The following is a 26458-nucleotide window of genomic DNA, read 5'->3' as shown; positions in this document are numbered from 1 at the left end:
TCCTGTCTTGCTAATTTTGGCCATTCTAACTGGTGTCAGGTGGTATCTCAATGTGGTTTTAATGTGAATCTCCCTGATGGCTAGTGATGATGAATATTTTTTCATGTGTCTGATAGCCATTTGTATGTCTTCATTGGAGAAGTGTCTGTTCATATCTTCTGCCCATTTTTTGATATGATTATCTGTTTTGTGTGTGTTGAGTTTGAGAAGTTCTTTATAGATCCTGGATATCAACCTTTTGTCTGTACTGTCATTTGTAAATATCTTCTCCCATTCCGTGGGTTGCCTTTTTGTTTTGTTGACTGTTTCCTTTGCTGTGCAGAAGCTTTTGATCTTGATGAAGTCTCAAAAGTTCATTTTTGCTTTTGTTTCCTTGGCCTTTGGAGACATATCTTGAAAGAAGACACGGCAGGTATCTTAGTTCTTTGCATCAGTGGTCATGCCTTGAACTTTTAGCAGCTGATCTTAAGGGGAAACCTATTCTGCACTGGCCACCCTATATCTTGGAGCCTCACTTTCCTCATTTGTAAAGTGGAGGTTATTGATCCTTCACTCCTAGAACTGTAGAGAGTAGAAAGTCTCTTGCTTTCGGTGTCAATTCCCTCTGCATCCGGCTTTTGGCTGTCTGGGAGCCCCCTCCGAGAGAAGGTCAGTGATGACCTAAGGTCTCACCACATGCTTGGCAGAGCCAAAGTCAACCCCGGGCTCTAACCACACCCTGGGTCCACTTTGCCCCACCCGGGGGCGTGGAGCAAAGGTGTACTTCCGCCAGCCAGCCGTAGGTACCTCGCACGTGGCGGGGCTGGGTGCCCAGCCACCTGCAGGACCAGAATGATGAGTCTGAGCTCGGGACCCCGCTCCCTGCGGCCCAGCCAGCCCTCCCCCTCCACCAGCCGGTCAGCGGTAAGTGCGCAGCCGCGAGGGCGCCTCAGTCCTTGCGCTTCTGCCTTCTTTAACTCCTTTCAGTGTCCCCCATACGTCCCTTCCTCAGGGTCTGAGTCCCCTAGCTTCCGGCGCGCCCCTGGCTGGGCACTCTTCTCCTCTAGCTAGTTCTGGCTTTGATCTCTCCTTCTGCCCACCCGTGCCAGTTCCCTGCCTGGCTCGGTCCAGCCTCTCTTCCTTGCCCTCTTACCTGCCTGGCCGCTTTTATCTCCCCCTCGCTGTTCAGTCTTTGTGTCAGCTGTTTTCTTTGTGTCTCCCCTCAGTCCCTGGGCTTGTCCTAGTCCACCGCTCTTCCGCTGCCCCTCCTCCTCCCGTTTATGGGAGCAGAAGACCCGACGGAAGGCTGCGGGACTCTCATTCCCTCACCCGCCACACCCAGCCTGCCCCTGCCCTCTGGCAGCGTCCTGAATCGCCTGCCTGCCTTCCCCCTCCCAGGGCTTGGTTGAGGGGAGTTTGCGGGGAGGATCCAGAAAAGACCCAATGCACTCCAGGAGCAGAACATTCTAATCTCTCCTGGGCTGGGTGCCCTCTGGAAGACTCGAAGGAAAGCAGAGCACATCCAGCAGGGGGAGACTGTGGCCCTTTCCCCCAGGGCAGTGATAATGTCATTGTGGTGGGCTGTTGACAAAGTCACCTGCTCCGTGACAGGGCCGCCCTAGGGGCTCAGTATATGTCTGAACAAATTACTGAGCAAGAGAGGGAGCCAGCAGGGAGCGTGATGCCAGGTAGGGACAGACTGGCTTTTATCAGAATACTAGGCGCTCCTGTAATCAGTGCAGCAGGTAAGCTCCAGCTTAATAAATGAACATTTACGGAGCATCCTGGTGTGCTGGGCCCTGCAGTAGGTATTGGTAACACAGAGAGGAATCGGGGATAGTCATCCCTTAGGAATCTCATGGTCTAGCGGGGGATATGGATGAACAAATGGAATTACAGGGCCCTGTAGAATCACAAGGAGACAACCCATCTAGAAAGATTTCTGGAGGAATTAACTTGAAGGATGAGTGGCCTAAGCGAAGCGAGTGTGGGCAGCAAATGAGTCAAGTCCTGGAGGCTTGGGGGACCAGCCTGCCCTGGATGGGTGGGGGCAGGTTGTTTCTCATAGTTGATTTTGCCAGGGCTGCAAAGGGCCTTGTAAACCTTATTAAAGGATTTATCTGGAAAGGAATGCAAGGTGCCCAAAGTGTTTAATGCAGGGTGTGAGCAGATCAGATTTGCACTTCAGAAGAATGACTCTGGCTTCAAAGCAGAGATTGGATTGGGGAAGGGGCACAGGGCCATGGAATTGATCAGAACTGAGAATCACCAGGACTTGATTATGATTACCTACGTGGGAGGAGGTTGAGGATAGGAGCAGATTGCAAGATTACAATCTGGATTTCGGGCTCAGGATGACTGAGATAGGGAACAATGGAAAAGGTCAGGGTTGTGGGGTGGGGAGAAATGTAGTGGGGCTTGGGAGACATAGGAATGGCGATGTCTCTCCATTGACTCTACTAAGGGTGACCTCAGGAAATGTCTGGATGTTTGTCAGGGGGTTTGCAGGTGTGTAGTAACCCTTTAGACTGCAACTGGATGAGAGCTAGGTCTGTCTGATTCTCCCCTGTACCCTGACAGCCAGCACTGGCCTGATCCCAGCAAGGACTCCTAACGATCATGTTTCTTCAACCCATGCACACAGGGCCCACGACAGGCTTTCCTACCCAGGAATGTTTCAGCAGGGTGACTGGGGGGTAGAAAAGGTGGGGAAGAGCGGCCACGAAAATGGGCCATTGGTCAGAAGAGGGGTGGAAAAGAAGTTTTTATTGGCTAGGAACATACTGTAGTATTTGTGGATGAGGAAGGAGGTCTGGGGTTGCCAAAGAAATTGGAAGGTTTTGGAAAAATAGGAGGGGACAGAGAGACAGAATTAAGAAGTCTGGGAATAGAAATGGGCCTGAGGGTATCAGGGCAGGAAGCATTTTGTGAGCTTCAGAAACAACATTTGAAGTGATTGGATTCGTGAGACTTTCAGAGCTGGAGAGACAGAGTCCTCCTTGTGCATTTTGGCTCCCCATTTCATAGAGCGTAGGCCCACTGAAGAAAGTGAGCCCGACAGGCACATCACTACTCATTGGCAGTGGTGGGACTGGTGTTGGGAGGGGTAGGACACCCATCCATGTACCAGAGTCACACTGATAGGGGTTTGATGGCAGCTCTGACTTCACTTCCTAGCCGTGTCACCCATCTTTCTCAGCTTTCCTCGCCTGCAATATATGGACCTTAAGAGCACCTGTGAGCTTTCGGGACACAGGCGTGAAGAGAGCTCATCAATCTATCAAGGATTGAAGTCTGCAACTTTGCGTTTAACTGCCCGCTTCACAGAGCCAGCTCAGGGTTAACCGAACAGCCTTGACAAGGGTCCTTGAAGTTTAGGAGAGAAAGATGAAGTCACAGGTTCTCAGTTTATTTTTCTCAAGGCAGGCCCGCAGGCTGTATTGTTTGGCTGCTGTCAGAATGCATCCTCTTGGTCTCCCTTCTCTACTCCAACCCACAGAACTGTCCGCCCCCCACAGCTGTTGCCATGGCAACTTAGTTCTCCCCCCCCCCCCCCAGCTGTTTGGCTGTCCCTGGCTCTCTTTATTCCAGTACTTTAACCTTAGAGGTAGAGCCCACACTCAAGTTGAGAATGAAGTCACACCTAAATGAGAACCCAGGGCATGTCTAAACCCTGTCACTACTCCTGGCTCTGCAGTGACCTGTGGCTGAACCTTCAGGATGGAAATGCAGCCTTCCTTCTGATGCCACCCCGATCTTTTCTGTGGCTGCAGCCATCACACTTGCTTGGAAACCCTCCCTGACAACCTCCAGCACACACCAATCCACATGGAGAGCCTTTGAGTCTCCCCTCTAGGCGCCTGCACATTTAAGCCCTCTGTTTCCCTCTCTTCCTCTGAGCTCCGTGAGGGCAGGGGGCAGGGACCGTGTCCTCTTCCTCTGCTCAGGAGGAGGCTTGAATGTAATAGGCCCTCTGGTTTTTTGGAATGAATGAGTAACTAAGGGAATGAAGAGTGGAGGTTTTAAAGGTTGCAAACTGGCTGATGTAATGACCAAGAGCACATGCTTCGGGGTAATGTGGCCCCGAGTTTAAGTTCTGACATCATCACTTAATAGCTGATTGCTTTTAGGCAATTTGCTTAAGCTCCTTAATCCTTCGTTTCTTTGCCTGTAAAATGAGGATTTAATTCATTCATAGGATTGCTGTGAGGATTGAATTAGAGGTTGAATGTAAAGCACTCTGGACAGTTACTAGACTAGGAGGAAAGAGACTGTCCCACTTGCTCCTCAGTGTTCCAGTACCTGGCACATGTGTATTTTATGGTTGGAGTCAATTTTATTTAATTAATTATTAAGATTTTATTTATTTATTTGACAGAGATCACAAGTAGGCAGAGAGGCAGGCAGAGAGAGAGAGAGAGGGAAGCAGGTTCCCTGCTGAGCAGAGAGCCCGATGTGGGGCTCCATCCCAGGACCCTGGGATCCTGACCGGAGCTGAAGGCAGAGGCTTTAACCCACTGAGCCACCCGGGCGTCCAGAGTGAGTCAATTTTAGATAACCAAAGCTATTCAGGAAGTTGATTTATAAGGCTAACAACTATTGTATCACCTCACATGTAATAATCTTCTGGTATTTTTGTTAGGTCTGCTGGCAGCACTCAGTGTTCCCCAAATGCAATCCGACTCTCAGTCCGTTCCCATGTCCCCCTCGCACTGGCCTGTGGGCATCTCCAGGCGGGCACCACATCCTTGGTGCTCAGTTCAAGGTGCGGCATAGAGAAGAGGCCTCTAAAAATTCTGCAGGCCAGCTAAACCGTTGGCACCATACTGTACAGTTTATGAGGCAGTTTTATACCTATTGTTCCTGGTGTTACTGACCTTTTCAGCACCAAGGATATTCCGGTTATTTAATACCCACCTGCCCATATTTTGAAAGATGTCTGTCGTGCAAATTTCCTTAATTAATGAATCTAAGTCATGCCAGCTGCTAATCAGAACTTCTGGCCTATATTAAACAAGAATTTGTATCCCCAACTCGCACCACAGGTTATGGATACACAGTAAGTACCCAAGCAATGCCCAAATGCTTCCCAAATGAACACACCTATGGCTTCTTAGCCTCTCTGAAGTCGGAACACCCCCCCCCCCCCGCCCCTTTAACGATATCTTAGATCTGAGCTTCCCGCCTTGGGAACTTCTGACTTCACAACAGCTCCATATTTCCATTTTATAAATGAAGAAACAGGCATAGGGAGGGAAAAAGCTCTGCCAAAGGCCACAGGCTTTGCCAGTGTTGTCACTGGGACTTGCTTCCATAGCAGCCTCCTGGACTAATATTCTCTGGATGAAGATAACCCATAAGCTCCCTAGAGGTGACACTACCATTCCACTCTGCCTTCTTGTGCCCTCAGGGATCTCCTGTCGTGGAGCTTAACGTGGGAGGCGAGTTCTACACCACCACCGTGGGCACCCTGAGAAAGCTCCCGGGTTCAAAGCTGGCAGAGATGTTCTCCAGCGCCACTAAGGCCTCCATGGATGCAGAGGGTCGCTTCTTCATCGATCGCCCCGGCACCTATTTCGGACCCATCCTGGACTACCTGCGCAGCGAGCGGCTGCCCACGCACCACATCCCGGAGGTGTACCGCGAGGCGCAGTTTTACGAAATTAAGCCTCTGGTCAAGCTGTTGGAGGACACGCCGCAGATCTTCGGTGAGCAGGTGGCCCGGAGGCAGTTCTTGCTGCGGGTGCCGGGCTACAGCGAGAACCTGGAGCTCATGGTGCGCCTGGCGCGCGCCGAGGCGGTGGCGGCTCGCAGCTCCTCGGTGCTGGTGTGCGCGGTGCGTACTGAAGAAGACGCGGTGCTCTGCGCGGATGCCCTGCGAGTCCTGGAGGCCGAAAAGAGGTCGGTGGTCAAGTTCGGCCCCTGGAAGGCGGCCCCGCAGGTCAAGGACCTCCTCGACTGCGTGAAGATGGACATTACGGCCCAGGGGTACCAGGTACATTATGAACAGTACTCGGAGAGGACGTTACGGGCCAAGCACTCCGGTTACTTTTACACATTCGTCTTCATCTGGTGGTGACCCCCGGGGTGGGGGCGGGGACAGTTTGTTTCGGGTTCTGGTGCGACTTATGAAATTAAAAGTTGCCTTCAGGGTCGCCTGGGTGGCTCAGTGGATTAAGCCGCTGCCTTCGGCTCAGGTCATGATCTCAGGGTCCTGGGATCGAGCCCCGCGTCGGGCTCTCTGCTCCGCAGGGAGCCTGCTTCCTCCCCTCTCTGCCTACCCATCTGCCTACTTGTGCTCTCTCTCTCTGTCAAATAAATAAAATAAAAAATTTTAAAAAAAGTCGCCTTCAAAATTCGTCTTACTTTAATTAAAAGAAAAATCAAACAACTCCCCCTCACCCCCCAATAATTATTTCCCTGTTGAGGACTTTCCACTCATTGCAGCTGATTCCACTGTGCTTGCCTAGTGAGGTGCAGCTGCTGCCTCTTTAAAGCCTCCCCTACCTGTCAGATCCTTCCCTTCAAAGATGAGTTGGAATGTTTCAACAATACTTTGACTGGAGATGCCGGATGATAACAGGAAGGTAACAGAGTACCATGAATCTGGATAAAATGATCTGAAAATGTAGTCTACCCAGGCTCGACGTGTGGTCCAGTCCTCTCGCCCAGTTAATATGCCTTAATGAGGAAGATGCCAAGTTCATACCTGTAGTAGATGCCCCTCAGATCTCCTTTCCCAGGTACTGTGAGTGTTGACTTCTAAAGCCTCACAGCTGTCTTTTTCTCTTGGGCAATGATTTTCAAAGTGTGGTCCCTGGACCAGCAGTATCAGCAATACATGGAACTTCTTAGAAATACAAATTCTCAGACCTATCCAATCAGACACTCTGAGAGTTGACCCAACAGTCTGTTTTAATAAGCCCCCCTCAGGTGATTCTGATGTACCCTAACTTCGAGACCTGCTCTAGAAAAGAATTGCCATCTTGCTTGTGCGGAGGTATGGAAGACTGAGCCCTCACCTCAAGGAGGAATCAACTCTGGTGCAGCTTGTGTTCTGGTGCTCCTTGTGAGATCAAGCTGGAGTCAGTCTTCATCTGACACCATATTCTTACTCAGCATTCTACCTCTGCTGTATACCTACTTCTCTCACTCTCCATCCCCTGAGAGCACATCCTCAATAAACCACTGGTACAGGAGTCTCTGTTTCAGGTTCTGTTTCTGAACCAAAGACAGTAATAATGCAACTCTAAGGAGGACACAGTAGACATCATTCTTCTCTAAGTCCAGGTCTGGGATAAATGGCCCCTTCCCCGTCCTGCCTAGTAGGGTGAACAGCCGTCCTCATTTCCCTGGGACTGAAGATCAAGGTTAATTTCCAAGGTTTAAGGCATTATCGCTGTCAGGGAGTTTCAGATTTAAACACAGAATTTCTCAGAACAGCCATTTCCAATGAGTGTTATAATTCAATAACCACATCTGCTTGTATTTTTTTTCAAAACATTTTCTATGTCTTCCTTTTAGTATTTAATATGGCTGACAATTTTAAGTGAAAAAAATCCCGAATGTCTATTTGACCTTTTTATCATGAACCAATTCAACATTATTTATCAAGAACCTGAAAAAAAGTTTATACTCTTTGATCAGTAATTATTTATGAGATTAGATTACCAGGAGACACTCTGTTCTGTAAGATCTAAACAGGATTGCTTAAAATCTCAATTTTGCAAATTATGTAAAGGTCTGCGTCCTCCTCAAGATTCCTGTACATTCCCAGATGGCTTGTTATCTTCTGGTCAATCCTGGTTCTTTGCTTGCTGGATTCATGGATCATCTAGATGTCCTGAGCTTGTTTACTGCTGTTCTACACAATGCTCACCCAGACGGAACACACACATATTTTTCCTAATTTTTACAAATGCTACTCCCATGAGCTATTTGTGCACACAGCTGACTGTGGCAAGTATAGGCACATAAAGGGAAGAGAGTTTACGAGACAGAATACAAATAATTTCAAATTGAGGACTGGTCTCATCTCTTCTTAAAGTCACCCCCATCACTAGGGGCTTTTCCCTAGCAGATTGTATTTGTTTCCTATTCTTTCTTCCCTCCCTGTTCTTGCCATGCTACAGAGAACTGTAGGTGGGAGTAATCCTCCCACCCCAGTGACTTCACGCTTGGCTTCATGACTTAATCTGGCCAATGAGATATGCAGCAAAGTGACTGCGCCAGTTCTAAACTCAGGCTTTAGAGGCATGCCAGCTTTCCATCAGCCCTCTTGTGTTCTTGTCATTTGCCAGGAGAAGACCACATTCTGGTTAGCTACCTCTTTTATTGCTTTGGCTTTAACCTGCAGGCAAGCCCTTAGGATCTGACCTTCTTCCTGAGCCATTTATCAAATTATTTCATTAAATAAAGGCAATTTCAATATCCCCTCCCCATTCCCAATCCATAATACAGTTAACATAACATACTATTTTCACCCACTTAAATTATAAAAGCAAAACAATGAGAAATAAGTCAAGGATATTATATTATCTTTATATAATGCAATGTTATACAGTGATAAAAATTATATTATAGAGGCTTAAAATTATTGGGGAGGAGAATACTCATTTAATGCAATGCAATTTAATTTAATCTATGCTCAAAAAAAGGATTTAAGGTGGTGGGGCTTAAAGGGCTATGAAAAAAAGAAATATCCAAAAAGATACAAGTAAGAAGTACATAAATGAAGGGGACACTCTTGGTTGTTTACCCAACAGTACCATCTCCTCCCTTCCCATTTCCCAACAGAAAAAGCAAAATAGTAAAACACATAAATAATGTTTAAAAAACTATCTCTGGATGATTGTATGGGTACATGATACTTTTCCTAATCTATTGGGATTAACTAAAGAGAATTAGAGTCAGAGGAGGAAAACCTAAAAATGAGTGGTAAATATAACTGTCGTTGTAATCCAAAGGAAAACACAAAGATTGAAACTTGTGAGAGTGTCCCATTGAGGCACACTAGTTCATTGCACTCTGCCAGGTTCTCAGGTCTCCATGGTCTTAGAGGACCTCTTTTTTTTTTTTTTAATTCTCTATTTTCCCATCCTTTCCTACTCCCCTGGGCCGTCCATTTCTGCTGGGATCAGTGTCCTGGGAAGCTGGTCCTCCCCGTTCCTCTGTTTCCTAGAGTTGGAAAGTCCTAGAGTGGAAGATCAGTGACAAGAAGGCTTGAGGAGTTGGTGTGTTCTTGGAATGGTGAAAGTATCTGTGTGTCTTGGGGGGCCTGGGTGGCTCAGTGGGTTAAGCCTCTGCCTTTGACTCAGGTCATGATCCCAGAGTCCTGGGATCAAGCCCCACATCGGGCTCTCCACGCAGCAGGGAGCCTGCTTCCTCCTCTCTCTCTGCCTGCTTCTCTGCCTACTTGTGATCTCTCTCTCTGTCAAATAAATACATAAAATCTTAAAAAAAAAAAAAAAAAAAAAAGAAAGAAAGTATCTGTGTTTCTTACAAATGCCCACCAGAGGGCACCCATTCTAGAAAAGTTTCTCAAAAAATAAATGGACACAATGATATAACCTACGGATGTCAGTCAGCCTCTTTTTCCAGCTTCCTAGGGCTTGTTCAGTGGAATCATGAAAATGGTGGACATAATAGCTATGCATGGGCTCTACAGTATAGATTTTCTTTCACCAGAGCTGGTCTGGCTCCTGATGGATGTCCAACAGCAGAGACCAACCTGGTATTATATTTGCAGGATGGGGATGGGGGTGGTGTGGAACTAGACACTTCTTAGTGATAGGTGGATGGCACTGCAAATCAGTTAGCTGTGCTACTCTGTAAGAAACCATTGGGAGTAACACTGACATTTCTAAGCAAATGGCATTGACAGCTTTGTTTGAGGATGTTTGCAAATCTGTTTAGGGGTAGGGAGGAGATTTCCTTACTTAGAAAAATTTAAATAAATAATTGTCATAAAGATAATAAAGCTGAGGGGCTCCTGGGTGGCTCAGTGGGTTAAGCCTCTGCCTTCAGCTCAGGGCATGATCTCAGAGCCCCGCATCGGGCTCTCTGCCCATCTGGGAACCTACTTTCCCCTCTCTCTCTGCCTGGCTCTCTGCCTACTTGTGATCTCTCTCTCTCTCTCTCCCTCTCAAATAAATAAATAAAATATTAAAAAAAATAAAAAAAGATAATAAAGCTGCCATCACCCTTCAATCCTGGAGCTATTTCAGGATAATTAAAAAAACAGCCCCTACTGGGGTGCCGAAGTGGCTGGTCAATTAAGCATCCGCCTTCAGCCCAGGTCATGATCTCAGGGTCCTGGCATTGAGCCCTTTGTCGTGTCCAGCTCCCTGCTCAGCAGGGAGTCTGTTTCTCCCTGTCCCCCCGCTCAAGCTCTCTGTCTGTCTCTCAAATAAATAAAGTCTTTGTTTAAAAAAAAAAAAAATGTCTCCACTGGGCTGGAAGACTTGTTTCCTGACCAGTATAATAACGTCTCTCTCCAGAGGGCAGGTTTGCTAGCATTCCTCTTTTGAGATTGACGGTTTCCTAAACTCGGTGTTCTTCATCTGTGTTACAGACCTACTGTGTGCATTGTGTTCACCTGGATCACCTCCATGGTGCTTGCGGGGCAAAGGGAACCAATGGAAACATGAGGTTCATGCTGCCTGCTATGCTGTGAACAATAAGCTATCTAAATTGATTTGGGCTTGTCTCCTTACCAGCTGAATCTATGGAAGTATTACAAATCTACATCTTAGGGACTGTTTGACCACATGACGACTTTTTGATTTCCAAACTTAATGCCTTAGGACTATAATCATTAATTATTTCTCACAAAACCACAGATTGGGCAATTCTTCTGGTTTTGGTTGGGCTCCCTCATGCATCTGTGGTCAGATGGTGGATCAGCTGGGGTGAGCTGGTTTAAGATGGCCTCCGCTTGGTCAGCTTGGTTTGTTTCATCTGGTCACCCAATATCCAGCAGTCTAGGTTGGAATTATTCTCATGGCGATGGTAGGGTTCCAAAATCAAACAAAATGTCTGGAGAATGTGTATGTAGATGGACCTGAGGCCTAGCTAGAAAACTGTCACGCTGTCACTTCTGCCATTTTCTATTGGCGAGTGATGAAACCAGCCCAAATCAAAGGATGGAGACACAGATTCCATCTCTTAATGGAAGCAGCTTCAAAGTTGCATTTCAAGGGGCATACATACAGAGAGGGGGAGTATCGTGCCAATTTTGCAATCATTCTATCACACACTGGATCCTTTCCATCAGGGAAGAAGCAGTGATTTATCTCACAGGAATTGATACACATTCCAGATTCATATTTGGTTTTCCTACTGCTATAGACTCAAAATAGATTTGTGAGTCTCCACCCCCCCTCCCCCCAACCCTGCCCTAAATTCACAAGTTGAAATTCTAACCCTCAAAGTCATGTTAATACAAAGGTGGGGCCTTTGGGAGGTAACTAGGTCATGAGGTAGAATCCTAATGAACGGGATTAGTGTCCTTATTAAAGAGACACTAGAGAGCTCCCTTGCCTCTTGGGCCATGTGAGGACTCAAGTGAGAAGACAGCGGTCTATGAACTAGGAAGTGAGCTTCCGCCTGACAGTAAATCTCTCTGTACCTTGATCTTGGAGTTCCCAGCCTCCAGAACTGTGAGAAATAAATTTCTGCTTTTTATAAGCCACTTGGTCTGTTATAGGAGTTTAATATCTATCTATCTACCTACCGACCTACTTATCTTCTATGGTTCTATTTCCCTGGAGAGCCCTGACTAATACACCTAACTGCAGTGTTTTCCTCAGCTCTGCTATGCATGGATACCTTGTGTATTTTCATGGTGTTTCATACATTGCTTTGGACTAAGGAGCTTATTTTTAAAAAATATTTATTTATTTAAGAGAGAGTGTGTGCCTATGCACGTGCCAATGGGTAAGGGGTGGAGGGAGAGAATCCTGAAGCACACTCCATTCTGAGCGTGGAGTCCCACCTGGGGCTCAATCTCATGACCCTGAGATCATGACGGAACCAAAACCAAGAGTCAGAGCTTAACTGACTGAACCACCCAGGTGCACCCTAGGGAGCTTATTTTATGATGAAAGAATTATAGTGAAGAAACTCTTGCTTGGTCTTGCTCGGTACCCCAAGAGCCAGAGGTTGCTGCTATGATAAAAACGGTGTATGACCTTTTGCAGACTCATGGGGCTAGCCAAGAGATAACACATTGTGAGTCTGGGATGCTTTTTTTTTTTTTTTTTAAGATTTTATTTTTATTTATTTGACAGAGAGAGAGATCACAAGTAGGCAGAGAGGCAGGCAGAGAGAGAGAAGGAAGCAGGCTCCTTGCGGAGCAGAGAGCCCAACGCGGGGCTCGATCTCAAGACCCTGAGATCATGACCTGAGCCGAAGGCAGCGGCTTAATCCACTGAGCCACCCAGGCTCCCCTGTTTTTGTTTTTTTTAAAGATTTTATTTATTTGACAGAGAGAGATCACAAGTAGGCAGAGAGGCAGGCAGACAGAGAGAGGGGAAGCAGGCTCCCTGCTGAGCAGAGAGCCCGATGCAGTGCTCCATCCCAGGACCCTGGGATCATGACCTGAGCCAAAGGAGCCGAAGGCAGAGGCTTTAACCCACTGAGCCACTCAGGCGCCCCCTGGGGTGCTGTTTTACAGATCTGTGATATATACCTTATGGCAAGAACTAAAATATAGCACCGTTGTTCCCACAGTTAGACTACATAGGTCTGGGGACTAGGGAGAGGAGGTAGGACTGGTTCTTGTCATTTTTACACCTAATAATTCATTTATGAATTCTTGTGTTCAGAGGGTTTGGAGTATTTAGTCCCCAAGGGAGGGACAGTTCCACTAAGAACACTGTCATTGTTCCATTACATTATAGCACTAATGAGACTGACCCCTGGTCATTTGGATCTCTTTTTGCTGAGCCAACAGGCAGAGAAGGGGTTATTATACCACTCTGAGTGAGTAACCCTAATTTCTAAGGGGAAATTGGGTTGCTGCTATACAATTGGGACAAGGAAGACTCTGAAGCTCAAGGGATTCACTGGGGTGCTTCATTCTATCTCCAAGTGCAATAATGAAGTCAAATGAAAATATCACCAATCCAATTAAGACAGCTTTTCATTTGAACATTAAAGAATGCAGAACACTCTTGTTTGTATACCGGTCCAGCCCCAGTTTCTCCTTGTATGCAGTTTACTCTCAATATAAACTGAATTTTCTTTCATTTTTAAAAATTTGAGAGAGACCTCTCGCCTTGTGATCTCTATCAAATAAATAAATAAAATCTTAAAAAAAAATTTGAGAGAGACCATGTGTGGGATAGCACAGACAGGGAGAGGGGGGCTGAGGGAGAGGGGCAAGCAGACTCCCCACTTAGCAGGGAGCCCAACCTGGGGCAAGATCCCAGGACCCTGGGATCACAACCTAAGCCAAAGGCAGGTGCTTAACCAACTGAGTGATCCAGGCACCCCATGAATTTTCTTTCATTTTCTAATTGTACCAAACTCCTCCCTGCAGCCATATGTAATAATAACTATGTTAGTACTTTTTATAATTGATGCTTAGATGCATATTCAATGTCTCTGAAATCAGGATACATCTTAAGATTGCTGTTGGCCAATTGTTCATGTGTAGACTGGGTCATAGCAGTTCATGTCACCATCACTTCCCTTGAGTCCACATCTGTTGTCTTTGATTGCCATTTAATGAATCTTTGAAGAGATTACCCTGTAATTTGCATTGAAATGAAAAATTTTAATGTGCACAGAAAGGCAGGGAAATACAGCAGTATATGACAAAGGATATAAATATGTGTGTAAGTAAGTTTAAAAGAGCTCCTTCAGTAAATATACATAAAAAATCTAAGCAATAAGAAACCACTGGTTTTGGGGCGCCTGGGTGGCTCAGTGGGTTAAGCCTCTGCCTTTGGCTCAGGTCATGATTTCAGGGTCTTGGGATCAAGTCCTGCATCGGGCTCTCTGCTCAGCAGGGAGTCTGCTTCTCCCTCTCTGCCTACCTGTAATCTCTGTCTGTCAAATAAATAAATAAAATCTTAAAAAAAAAAAAAAGAAACCACTGGTTTTAATTTTACGGATTTTTTTCTTAATTCTTAATTTCTCAATTTTCCTAATTTCTTTTTTTAAAGTGAGCTTTTTCTTTTTAAAAAATTTTTAAGATTTTTAAAATTTATTTGACAGAGAGAGAGATCACAAGTAGGAAGAGAGGCAGGTGGGGGGTGGGGAAGCAGGCTCCCCACTGAGCCGAGAGCCTGATTTGGGGCTCCATCCCAAGACCCTGGAATCATGACCTGAGCTGAAGGCAGAGGCTTTAACCCACTGAGCCACCCAGGTGCCCCAATCCTCCTAATTTCTTAACTGTTTTCTTAATTTTTATATATGTCACATAAAATAATGGTTTGTTTCACAATTGCTGGCAGCTTAGATTTGATAGAATATGGTAATGATAGTAGCTGCTAATATTTACTAAAGGCACAGTTTCTAAGTGCTTTTTATTTCACTTGACATATTTGTACATGTGGTAGTCTCTGTGATCTGGGATACCTTTCTTTCTTTCTGAAAAAGTCACTACTTTGGGGGCGCTGGGGTGGCTCAGTCTGTTGAGCATGGGACTTGATTTCTGTTCAGGTCATGATCTCAGAGTCTTGAGATCAAGCCAGGTGTCTGGCTCCACACTGGGCATGGAGAGTGCTTGGGATTCTCTCCCTCTCCATCTGGCCCCCTTCCAGTACCCCCCACTCCCCAACTCTAGCACGCTGTCTCTCTCTCGCTCAAAAAAAAAATCACTATTTTTTAAAAAAGACTTTATTTATTTGACAGATCACAAGTAGGCAGAGAGGCAGGCAAAGAGAGAGGAGGAAGCAGGTTCCCCAGTGAGCAGGGAGCCGAATGTGGGGCTCGATCCCAGGACCCTGAGATCATGACCTGAGTTGAAGGCAGAGGCTTTAACCCACTGAGCCACCCAGGCGCCCCAATAATCACTATTTTTAAAGCCAGAGCAAAAATGGGTTCTTCGGTACTTCTATGAGGCACTGCAGGGATGGAAAACCTTTCTTCCCTTCTAGTTTCTCTGGCTGGTCACAAGAGGGGGAAAAAACCCCAAAACCATTTCATTAGGTACAGGAGCCCCGAAGTCATGAGGCTCAAAGACAGGCACTGGAGGCTTCTACGCCACCCTGAGATCGGGAAAAGAGGAAGAGGTGTGCCTCTTCCGAAAGTGGAGAAAGACAATTCACAGAAAGATAAGAGCACCTGTTTGGTGAACAAACGTTTGCAGTACTCTGTAGATTAGGTCTTGATAAAACATTACCTTTGGCATTAGCGTTCTCCCGGTACAGGCCCTCTAATTTCTTTCAGGAAGTTAAGCAGAAGGTAACCAGCTCTTCTGAGTCTGTTGCGCCTCGACTGTCCTCAGCTATAAATACTCCCTACACCAAAATGGCACATTTGGTGGTCATTATTCTGCACCCCCACCCCCCAATCCTGAGGAAGTCAGTAGTTCTGTGTGACTCACATTCCTGTTATCCAAGGATACTTGACCTCTGATGTTTGGGCGTCTCTCTTCCCAGTTACACCGTAGGGTTTTAGGGTAAAGACCATTTTTGGGGGCGTTGGGGTCTTCTGCACCTACCACGGTATCCCGCGTCAGCGCTTCTGAACGACCTTAACAATGAACAGCTAAAGCTTCATGAAGTAAAACTCGACCGCGGGTTTCACCAACACGACTAATCCACTTTGGTCTGCCAATGTTTCTACATTATTCCATTCCACTGTCACTACACCTCAGTCAGGTCAGCGGGCTGAGGCTCTCTGCTCATTAAGCGCCAAAGTCTGAAATTTGGGTGCCTGACCCTTGACCTCAGGGTTCTTTCCTCTCTCCCGTAGCTATGGGGGTGGGGGGGCTGATTCCTTAAAAATAGATGGATTTCAGGGGCGCCTGGGTGGCTCAGTGGGTTAAAGCCTCTGCCTTCAGCTCAGGTCATGATCCCAGGATCCTGGGATCGAGCCCCACGTCGGGCTCTCTGCTCCATGGAGAGCCTGCTTCCTCCTCTCTCTCTGCCTGCCTCTCTGCCGACTTGTAATCTCTGTCTGTCAAATAAATAAATAAAATCTTAAAAAAAAAAAAAAGATGGATTTCAAACAACTGGAATAAGACAGCAGGAAAAAGAATCCCATGGCAGGAGAGGGGTGTCACACAGCTAAACCTTAAAGAGAGCTCAAAAAAGCTACAAGCAGCAAACGTGAACAGCCAAAGACGACGAAAACGCCACCTGGCCCGCTCTCCCCCATCTCTCCTCCAAAACGCCTCCCCCAGGTCCGGGTTTTGCCTCTAGCTCTGGATTGTCCCGCCTCTGACCTTTGCCCTGTACGTCCTCCCTCCCTCCGCTCAGCTCTACTGCCAGGCTCCCGACCTCTCTGAGACCACCAGCGAACCCCCGAAGGCTCCCATTGGCTCATCCACTTCTTCAGTCCAGTCACCTCCTGCCAGAGGCCCCGCCCCCTCGCTCTGTACCCTCATTTTCGTTCCGCCGGCGGACAAGGCGTAGGAGGACAAATTCTGCTGCACCGCAGTAAGGGCAGTGGAGCAGCAGGAAGCGGCCTCTCTTTCTCCGAACTCCACTGCCTTGTGGGATAGTGGCGAGTTCCTCAGTCCCGGGCAAGTTTTCCGGATTCCTCCACCACCGCCTCCCTCGTCGAGTACGGAGGCTGAGAGGGTCCGCGGGCAGTCATGGCGGCGCACCTAAAGAAGCGAGTGTACGAGGAATTCACTAAGGTGGTTCAGGTAATTGACGGAAGGAAAGGTCCTAGGACGAGTTAGGGGCGGGGAAGGTTATCCACGCTCCAGACACTTTGCCAAAACAGGCGCCGCAAACCTGGGTTGAGTGCAGACTACTTTGATAGGCTCTCCGAAACTACACTTAAGTGGGCGTGTTCGTTTGCTGCTGCTGTTGCCTTTTTGAATATGTGCAGTCTGACACTTAATGAAGTTATTAGAACAGAAAGCTCTTTACAATGTATGAAGATGTCTTATCCGTTATCTCAGTTTATTCTGGTTACGTTAACACTTCGTTCTACAGATGTGGCTCAAAAGCTTCTGGAGGGATAGGAGGATTCAGAGTCAAATTCTGGTGGAGCTCCTCCCACCTCCTGGTTCCCCAGAAAAGCGCCCGGGGACAAGTTGGTTGTATGCAAAACTCTAAGGGGTTGGAAGAGGAGTCTGTAGAAATACTCAAGACCCAGCTAAAGCAGGTGAGGATTCCAGGCTGTATCAGGGCAGAAGTTTCCATTTGTAGAACAGCTTACGTAGGAAGGAGAGCAGTTATTTCCCTCCTTTGGAGTTAAGGACAGGTGGTCCGAGCCCCTGTTAGAGCAGTGACTCCCCATGTGTCTCCTCATAGATGTTGCTAAAGTAGAGGTTGATCCCAAGTTATCTTGTGTGTCCTGCTTCTTAGACTTTTTATGCAAATCACCTGGCAATCTTGTTATAATGTAGATTATACTCAGTGGGGTGGGAGAGGTGGAGGCAATAATTTGCATTTCTGACAAGCCCCCTATTGATTCTAGTAGGTCAAAATCATCCTTAGTTCCCTAGAGTACCCCTAGGTCCTCAGACTTCCAGTGTAGCAGGATTTAGACCATCCAGCAGGAAACTTGTTAAATATTTCATTCATCCCTTCAGCAAGAGTTTGTTGAGTGGTTACTATGTATTAGGGATAGTGAAAGGTGTTGAGCTACAAAGTCCAATACACATTAGGGTCCTTGTCCTTTAGGAGCTCACAGCCTAGTGGGAGAGACAGAAAAGCATACCAGTGATTATAATACAGAGAGATTATTGTATTGACAAGTTTTTCTTCCTCTTTTCACTTATCTTCTGTTTGGTGGACAAATTTTTGTAGCATATTCCACTGACTGTAGGGAAGATTGCTTTTTTTTTTCTTAAATATAACGTTGAGATTTAAACTTGACACTTTTTTGTTGCTTCATTTTATGTGAAATTCGTTTTCTTGAACTTTTGGAATGAGTCAATATTCAGGAAGGTTTTTCTTTTAAAAAATTTTAAATTTTTAAATGATCTCTATACCCAACATGGGGTTCAAGCTCACAACCCTGAAATCAAGAGTTGCCTGTTGCACCAACTGAGCTAACCAGGGCCCCCTCAAGAAAGTTTTTCTCATTTCACAGAGCTGCTGCTTCCGTGATTTGCTTTCTGAAATTTTCTGGGCCCGTTTCCCCTGCCCACTTTTTTTTTTCCCTCGTAATTGTGGTAAAATACATATATTACCATTTTAAACTTTTTTTCTTTCTTTTTTTTGGCTCAAGAGTGAGGGGGAGCAGAGGGAGAGGGGAAGAGAGACTCTTTTCGCAAGGCTCCACACTCAGCATAGAGCCCAATGCAGGGCTTGATCTCACCAGCCTGAGATCATGACCTGGGCCAAAATTAAAAGAATTGGATGCTTAACTGACTGACCCATCCAAGCGCCCCCATTTTAAACATTTTTAAGTGTGTAGTTTGATGGCATTCTGTACATTCACAATTTTTGTAGTGTGATTTCCTTTTTTCCGGTAGTTTTTCTGTTCCCACTACCCAGGAATACTCACCCTTGGTCCAACATGCCATGTGTTTACACTTCTCCAAACTCTTGGACCTGTTTTCTCTTTCACATGGAGTGCACGTCATTTTTTCCTTTATTTTTGCTTTCCCATTTTTGTTCAGGACCCATCTAAAACCTCAGCAATAGTTTCGTCTCTTCCTCCCTTGCTTCTGTGGCTAGTACTCTTGTTTGTACTCATCTATTTGTACTTATCACTCAGTGTTATCAGTTGTTAACCTTAAAAATAGTTCTTTTACCAGCCAAAATGTAATTATTTGGGAATAACAGAATGTACAATTGAGGACATGCAAGCCATGGCAAAACCACAGGCAAGTCCAACAAACAAAAAAGAGTACCCTTATTTTATGGAGAAGAAGGTGGGAGTTTTGAAAGGAAAGTCTAGGATGATGAGAGTTTCTCACTGGCTGAGTTGCAGGAGTGGCTAATTTCTTTTTTTTTTTTAATATATATATTTAAAAGATTTTATTTATTTGACAGACAGATCACAAGTAGGCAGAGAGGCAGGCAGAGAGAGACGGAGAGGCAGGCAGAGAGAGACGGAGAAGCAGGCTCCCTGCTGAGCAGAGAGCCTGATGTGGGACTCCATCCCAGCACCCTGGGATCATGACCTGAGCTGAAGGCAGAGGCTTTAAACCACTGAGCCACCCAGGCGCCCCAAGAGTGGCTAATTTCTTGTAGGAGATGCAATGTACATTTTTCCGTGTTGGGGCCTGTAATTGATGATTCTTTCTTGTTGATTTTTCTGTTGGGGTCTATAATCCACAGTTTTTTCCCTAATTGTAGAGTGACACTGTACCCGCCTTCCAGCCTCCCCTTGTATCTTCCCTACTCAGTTTTTGTGAGTTTTCTCTTAAATAATTTCACACAGTATACATATCTCTCTACCAGTCTGGACTCCTTAAGGACAGAGATAATGCCTGGTTCATCTCTGTGTCTTTTGTTATGTGTAGGAGACTCTTGAGTTGTATGAATTGAGGTCTAGGTTCTTGGATTTCCCACAAAGATTTATGTGAGGATCCAAGCTCAAATAAAGACAGTCAGAAAGAATGTAGCAAGCACAAGCAGTTTATTAAGGATAGTACACTCTCAAGAATGGGGAGTGTGCAGGCCCAGAGTGGCTACCATATTGGAACTAGGGGTGTCTTTTTGTGTTTGCATAGATTATGGGTCATAGCTATGGTGGTCTCTTACTGAGGTTGTTTCCAGTCATCTAAGGGACTCTTTCTACCAGTTGGGAGGGTGAGTTTTTGGCTCTACCAGGTTCTTGCCAGACCTGTCCTGGCCATCTTTCCCCATAGGAGTCGCGGGGGTGGGGGTGGGGTGTAGGGGTGGATTTATAATGAAGCCCTGGGGCAGAGGTTGAAAAGGAGGGCTGCATGTTCTACACCTGCGGCTCTTGGTGTGTCAGCTCCAGGGTTTTGGAAGCCTTGCCAGGATGTTAAGAGCCATAGAGTCAGGATGTTGTGTCCTCAGGCTTCTCATGTGTCACCTGTTTATCACTACCCTTGCCCCCAGCTCATGTCTGACTACTCTGTCACCCATGGATGATCATAGGTCCTGGCTCACTAAAATGTTATTGATGGTTGACTGATAGCAGATAGGGGTTTGTCTTCCCCCTTACATATTCTGTGTGGAAAGAAATCTTTCTCAGGTTTTGACCTGATTGGAGCCCAAGTAACACAGAAGACTGAATGGTGTAGAATAGGATGGGAGTGGGTAAGGATTTTAAGAAAAGAGCTCATTTCTTCACTTCATTCTGCATGAATCACTACCTTAGAGTGATGATATGAGATCTTAGTGCTTCTGATCTTTTCCCCTGCTATTGAAGATGAGGAGGGAGAGGGAACTGGTATGTATTTAGTGCTTATTATTATATGTGTGTACACACAAGACATCGTACTTTAGACTTCTCAAACATCCGTATGATATAGGTATTATATTCTCTTTTATAGAAGAAGGACTGGCCTCCTCTCACGCGTAAGTGGTTATTGACCCAAATTCTCTAACTTCAAAACTCTCAGTCCCTTTATATCATGCCCTACTTTGTTCCTGACTAGAATAACCCTAATCTTTTCTCTGTAGAAAGGTAAATTTGTAAAGAGGTGGTTGCTCAGGATATCAGAATGATGCATCTGATGTTAAGGAAAATTCTTGATTACAACATTTGTCTTATTTATTATGCTCTCTGTACCTACCCACAGGGCCTGACTTAAGCCTTGGCGGGACAAGTTCCCTTTTACATGAACATTTTGGACCCCATTATACATAACGAATGCATCTAGAAAGCTTCTAGTTATGAACCATCCTTGGGAGAATTGAGAAAAGAGTTACTCAAATAATTGTGCGTGTCCTCTACTTCAGATGAGGATCCTTAGTTGAGAAAGACGGGTAGTAGTGTCATAACTCCCATTTTACAGACGATGAAAGTAAGAATTATGACTTACTTAGAATAGTAGAACTGGAACTTAGAGATAAGTCCTAACACTGAATAACCATTCAATAAACATTTGTTAAGTGGCTACAGTTTGTGAGCTATTTGACTGTATTTTTAATTTTTTTATATTACCATTCTTTTAATAAAGGCAGAATGGTTTGGGTAGTTATCTGGAGTAAGGAGAAGACTTACTCAGTGTGAGCTATAGATATTTCCCATCAGTTCCAGTTTTCTCACCAAGGAAGATGAGCCTGGTGCTTGCCTCAGCACAGTCTGAACATATTTATAAAATTGAGATTTCTCTTAAGTAAAGAATGGAGCAGATCCTTTGTGTGTCCTTTTAACCCTAAAGCTACAACAGTTCTGAGAGATAGGCAGAACAAAATGTTAGTGGACCTACTTTAGAGAGAAAGAAATTGAGACTTGGAGGAATGAAATGACTAGGCCACAGTGGTAGGAGCTAATGAAAAGCAAAATGGTGACTCAGCCTGGTCTCCAATCCAGTGTCCTTTTCCCAGTTCATAATACTGCTTTTCCCTAAAAAAAAAGTACATTATTTGGTATAAGGGAGTGAAGCAAAGTGAAAATCGCAGACTCTGTGTTTTCATGTGTTATCTTTGCCTGCTCCTTTGCAGCAACAACAGGAGGAAATTGCAACCAAGAAACTCCGATTGACAAAACCAAGTAAATCTGCAGCACTCCACATAGATCTGTGTAAAGCTACCTCCCCAGCAGATGCTTTGCAGTACCTACTCCAGTTTGCCAGGAAGCCTGTTGAAGCAGAAAGCGTGGAGGGAGTAGTCAGGATTCTCTTGGAACATTATTACAAGGTAAGACGGTCTTGAGGACCTGATGGGAGTGTGTGTAAGACTTACATCATGTGTACAGAATGGCTTAGTATCACAAGATAAATAAGAAGGTGTTCATTCAGCAGTCTTTTACTGAGGGTCTTCCACATGCCAGGCACTGTAGATGCAGAGATAAAAAAGATCCAAATCCTTTTCTCAGAAATTTGCTGCATCTCTGTGTAGATATAGAAGGTATCCATAGAGTGTGTATGGAGACAGATGCGAACATACTGCTGGGGTAGTGTTGCCTCTGTTATGTCAAGTGTGGTGGGCATACAAAGGAGGACTTCAGCTGTGACCCTCTGTAACCACCTTTTCTCTGAAATATCATCCTGTCATCCTGCTCTTTCTGCCCTAATTCAAGGCCCTCATATCTAATTGCGATGGCCCTCTTTTTTTAACTTTTTTTTCCCTTTGTGTAATGGCATTTCATTTCTCCAGTATTTTACTGGGTTAGACAAAACATCAGTTTGTGACTGATTAAATGCAGGAAATAGTTTAAACAGATGAAAGTCATAAGATGTGTTTATTTTTCAGTTTGTATAAGTAAGATCTGAAGTAGAAGAGAAGACAAATTTCCAAATATTTGAATCATGGGTGAATCAAAGTTTTAAACTTCAGTATGAAAATTTTTAAGCCTACAGACAAGTTAAAACAATACTATAATGATCTCCCAAATACCCATTTCTAGGATTTAACACAAAACAGATATCTTTTTTTTTTTTTAAAGATTTTATTTATTTGACAGACAGAGATCACAAGTAGGCAGAGAGGCAGGCAGAGAGAGAGGAGAAAGCAGGCTTCCCGCGGAGCAGAGAGCCCAATGCGGGGCTCGATCCCAGGACCCTGGGATTATGACCTGAGCTGAAGGCAGAGGCTTTAACCCACTGAGCCACCCAGGTGCTCCACATAACAGATATCTTGACAGATTTGCTCCCGCTGTTTGTTTTCCTTAAGTTTTTTTTTTTTTTTTTTAAGATTTTAATTATTTATTTGACAGAGAGAGAGAGAGAGCACAAGTAGGCAGAGTGGCAGGCAAAGGGAGAGGGAGAAGCAGATTCTCCACTGAGCAGGGAGCCCAACGTGGGGCTTGGTCCCAGGACCCTGGGATCATCACCTGAGCCGAAGGCAGCCGCTTAACTGACTGAGCCATGCAGACGCCCCTTCCTTAAGTTTTTTAAAGTATAATATATTTCCCAAAACAGTTCAGTAAGGGACTTAAAAAAAAAACATGTAACCACATCAGATTAAACTAGATTTCCTTAATGTACTCTAACAACTAGTTTGTATTCAAATTTCTCTCATTTCCAAAATATTTTTATAGTTTTTTTTAAATGATTTTTTATGATTTTACTTATTTATTTGTCAGAGAGAGAGCAGCAGACAGAGGGGGAGGGAGAAGCAAGCTCCCAGATGAGCAAGGAGTCGATTCAGGGCTCAGTCCTAGGACCCTGGGATCATGACCTGAGCTAAAGGCAGACGCTTAACCAACTGAGCCACCCAAGCGTTCCTGGTCATTTTTAAATCTAGAACAATTTTTATTATTTTGGTGACATTGACTTGATAAACTCAGTTTGTTAATAAAATGTCTTGTTTTTTGAATTTAACTTCCTTGGAGGTTAATTTCCTCCTCTACCCCTTTTATTTACTAGGAACGGAAGGTTAGGTATACAGTATAGGCCCTGTTAGGTTCAGGTTAAGCATATATTTGAAGTTTTTAAGAATACTTTGTAGATGACGATATGTATTTCCTTTTGCATCTGTCGGGATGCATGTAATGTCTTCAGGTGTTCCCTTGCAAAAGCTTCTTTTTCTTTTCAATCTCTTTTCTTTCTATACACTATGTTTATTTAAATCTTTTAAATATGACATAAAGGGTGTTTTCCTTTACACATATAATATTCTACCTTAATCAGAAATGCTTATAGTTTTCCAGAGATCTTGTGGATTTTCAGAAATCCATGTCTTTTCACATGCAGTTCTCCCAGTCTGTCTTCCTCTGTCTTCCTCCCACTGTACCTTAAAAACTGCCCTGTGATCTGGTCTGCCACTTTCTCTGTCAAGCATATTCCTTCCTCAGAGTCTTTCCACTTATGTTTCCTTCCCCCTAGAACACTTCCTTCAGATGTTCATATGTCTACTTCCCACACTTTGTTCAAGTCATAGCTCAAATGTCATTTTTTCATTAAGGCCTTTTTTTTTGTCCCTATATTTCAACCCACTGAGCCACCCAGGCGCCTCTTTTGTCCCTATATTTAAAATTGAAACTGCCTGTACCACCCCAGAACATCCTAGCTCCCTTCCTTGATTCTGTTTTCTCCATTGCACTTAGCATCTTCTCATATTCTTTTCTTTTTTTTTTTTTAAGATTTATTTATTTGAGAGAGAGCGCATATGTGCCTGTGTGTGCAGGAGGAGGGAAAGAGGGAGAGGGTGAAAAATCCTCAAGCAGACCCTGTGCTGACCGGGGGTCATAACATGTGGCTTGATGTCATGACCCTGAGACCATGACGTGAGCCAAAATCAAGTGTCCAACTGAGCCACCCAGGTACCCACATCTTCTTGTATTTTATGTAATTTTTCATTTATTTGGTACCTTGTCTATTTCCCCATGCTGGAATGTAAGCTTCTCTTAGGCAGGGATTTTTGTTTTTTTAAATTGATGAATCTGTGGTACCAAGAACAGTGCGTGGTAAAATTAATATTTGTTGAATGAGTGAGCTTATGCTTTTGTGAGACTTTTTACTCAGTTGATGAGTGTTTATTATATATCAGGCATTTTTTCTGGGCACTGGATGGACCTGTTAGCACATTTATTAGCTCTTAGTATAACCAGTGTTTGCCATGTTTCTCTCCTTCAGACTTTAAGCCCCTAAATTCAAGGACTCTAAATTGTTTATCTCTGTCCCAGTTCCTGTCAAGGTCCCTGGAACAATGAGGGGGGTTAATAAATGCATGTTTTACATGAATGTCATCAGGGTTTCTGTTCTCAAGTTTTCAGACATGTAGTAATCTATTTTTAGTTACCTCTTTTCTTAGCAATATCCACCTATTATATGATAATATAACTCTGTTACCCATAATCATCTGTAATAATACTTCTTTTTTTTTCTGTAATAATACTTCTAAGAACAGTTAACATTATATAACTTGTTAAAGTTTATAAAGCTCTTTCCGCATGTAATATTTTTAATCCTGATGACACCACCATTGTTATTTATGTAATCCAGGTAAGGAACTAAGCTTGGAGGGGCCCTAGGTGGCTAAGTTGGTTAAGCGTCTTCTTTTGGTTCAGGTCATGATTCCAAGGTCCTGGGATTAAGCCTCACCTTGGGCTCCCTGCTAAGTGGGGAGCCTGTTTCTCCCTCTCCCTGGGGCTCCCCTTGCTTGACCACTTTCTCTCTCTTTCTCACTGTCAAATAAATAAATAATTTTTTTTTTTTTAAAGGAACTAAGTTTAGAGCAGTTTAGTTTTCAGGGTGACCTAGCTAAGTAAATGGAAGGTCTGGATTTGATCTGGGTTTTGTTTTTTTTTTTAATTTTTGTCGTGAAACATTTCAGATATATGTACAAGTAGAGGGAATGGTTTCATTAATTCCCACGCGCCCATTATCCAGTTTCAGCAGTTACCACTGCTGAATGGCCATGCCCCCACCCAACTGCCATTTCTACTTCCTCCACTCTTAACCCTCTCCACCAGATTCTCCCTGGCATCGTGTCATTATGTTCATAAATTTCAGTCTTTATATCTAAACGGTACTTTTTTTTTTTAAGATTTTATTTATTTATTTGACAGAGAGAGATCACAAGTAGACAGAGAGGCAGGCAGAGAGAGAGAGAGAGGGAAGCAGGCTCCCCGCTGAGCAGAGAGCCCGATGCGGGACTCGATCCCAGGACCTTGAGATCATGACCTGAGCTGAAGGCAGCAGCTTAACCCATTGAGCCACCCAGGCGCCCCTCTAAACGGTACTCTTTTAAAAGACATAATCACAATACCATTATCACGTCTAAGAGAAAAAAATGAAATTGGTATTGTGATGTCATACCCTAGGCTCTCTAACCAGGCCATGCTGCTTGCATTAGTCTAGCAGATTCTAGCCCCAGAGAAAATGAGGACAGATCCCAAATGTGTCCAGTTCTAGATTGATGACCATAGCGCTTTTTATTCTTTGGTTTGTTATCCATAAATGTGGTCTCTTATATTTTAGTAGATAAGCTATTTGGGCTTTTGCTTCTCCTCCAGATTTTTTGTGGTCAGGCAGCAGTATCTGAACTTCCTTGACATGACGGGTTCTTCACTTATGCTACTCTGCTAGTTGCTCTGGAGGATGTAGAACTGTGAGACACGTTCCTTGTCATTGTGGGGCTAGTAGTATAGCTGGTAGACCAAATAATGTATGTAGTAAATAGATAGTAAGGGGTAAGGTTATTCATTTCTTCGTTTTTTTAAATTTTCTTGAAACGTCCTGAATACTGACTCTATGCCAGGCCTTGTGCTAGTGTTGGATATAAGAGATAATTATGTGATCCCTGATCTGAAT

The 26458-nt window shown here is 44.7% G+C and overlaps 2 protein-coding genes across 2 annotated transcripts in view; both read left to right on the top strand.

Annotated features, from left to right (window-relative positions):
- Nucleotides 1-793: 793 nt before the first annotated feature.
- Nucleotides 794-6249, top strand: KCTD14 (potassium channel tetramerization domain containing 14). The gene is made up of 2 exons (XM_046015029.1): nt 794-903; nt 5390-6249. The coding sequence occupies exons 1-2, from the start codon at nt 832-834 to the stop codon at nt 6056-6058; spliced, it is 741 nt and encodes a 246-aa protein (XP_045870985.1). The 5' UTR covers nt 794-831; the 3' UTR covers nt 6059-6249.
- Nucleotides 6250-16457: 10208 nt separating this feature from the next.
- The window catches only part of INTS4 (integrator complex subunit 4), a 116920-nt gene continuing 106919 nt past the window's right edge, over nt 16458-26458 (top strand). Inside the window, exons 1-2 of the mRNA XM_046015028.1 lie at nt 16458-16804; nt 21705-21899. Coding sequence (XP_045870984.1) covers nt 16751-16804; nt 21705-21899 — 249 coding nt within the window. The 5' untranslated portion in view covers nt 16458-16750. The remainder of the gene's footprint in view (nt 16805-21704; nt 21900-26458) is intronic.

This window comes from Meles meles, chromosome 8 (genome assembly GCF_922984935.1).
Source record: "Meles meles chromosome 8, mMelMel3.1 paternal haplotype, whole genome shotgun sequence".
Lineage (NCBI taxonomy): Eukaryota > Metazoa > Chordata > Mammalia > Carnivora > Mustelidae > Meles > Meles meles.
This window is presented reverse-complemented; position numbering and strand designations above follow the sequence as displayed.

Excerpts from the sequence above, each read along its gene's own strand:
- KCTD14 (XM_046015029.1), top strand. The coding sequence starts at position 832 with ATGATGAGTCTGAGCTCGGGACCCCGCTCCCTGCGGCCCAGCCAGCCC. Across the intron at positions 904-5,389 it reads CCTCCACCAGCCGGTCAGCG|GGATCTCCTGTCGTGGAGCT; the intron begins GTAAGTGCGCAG and ends TTGTGCCCTCAG.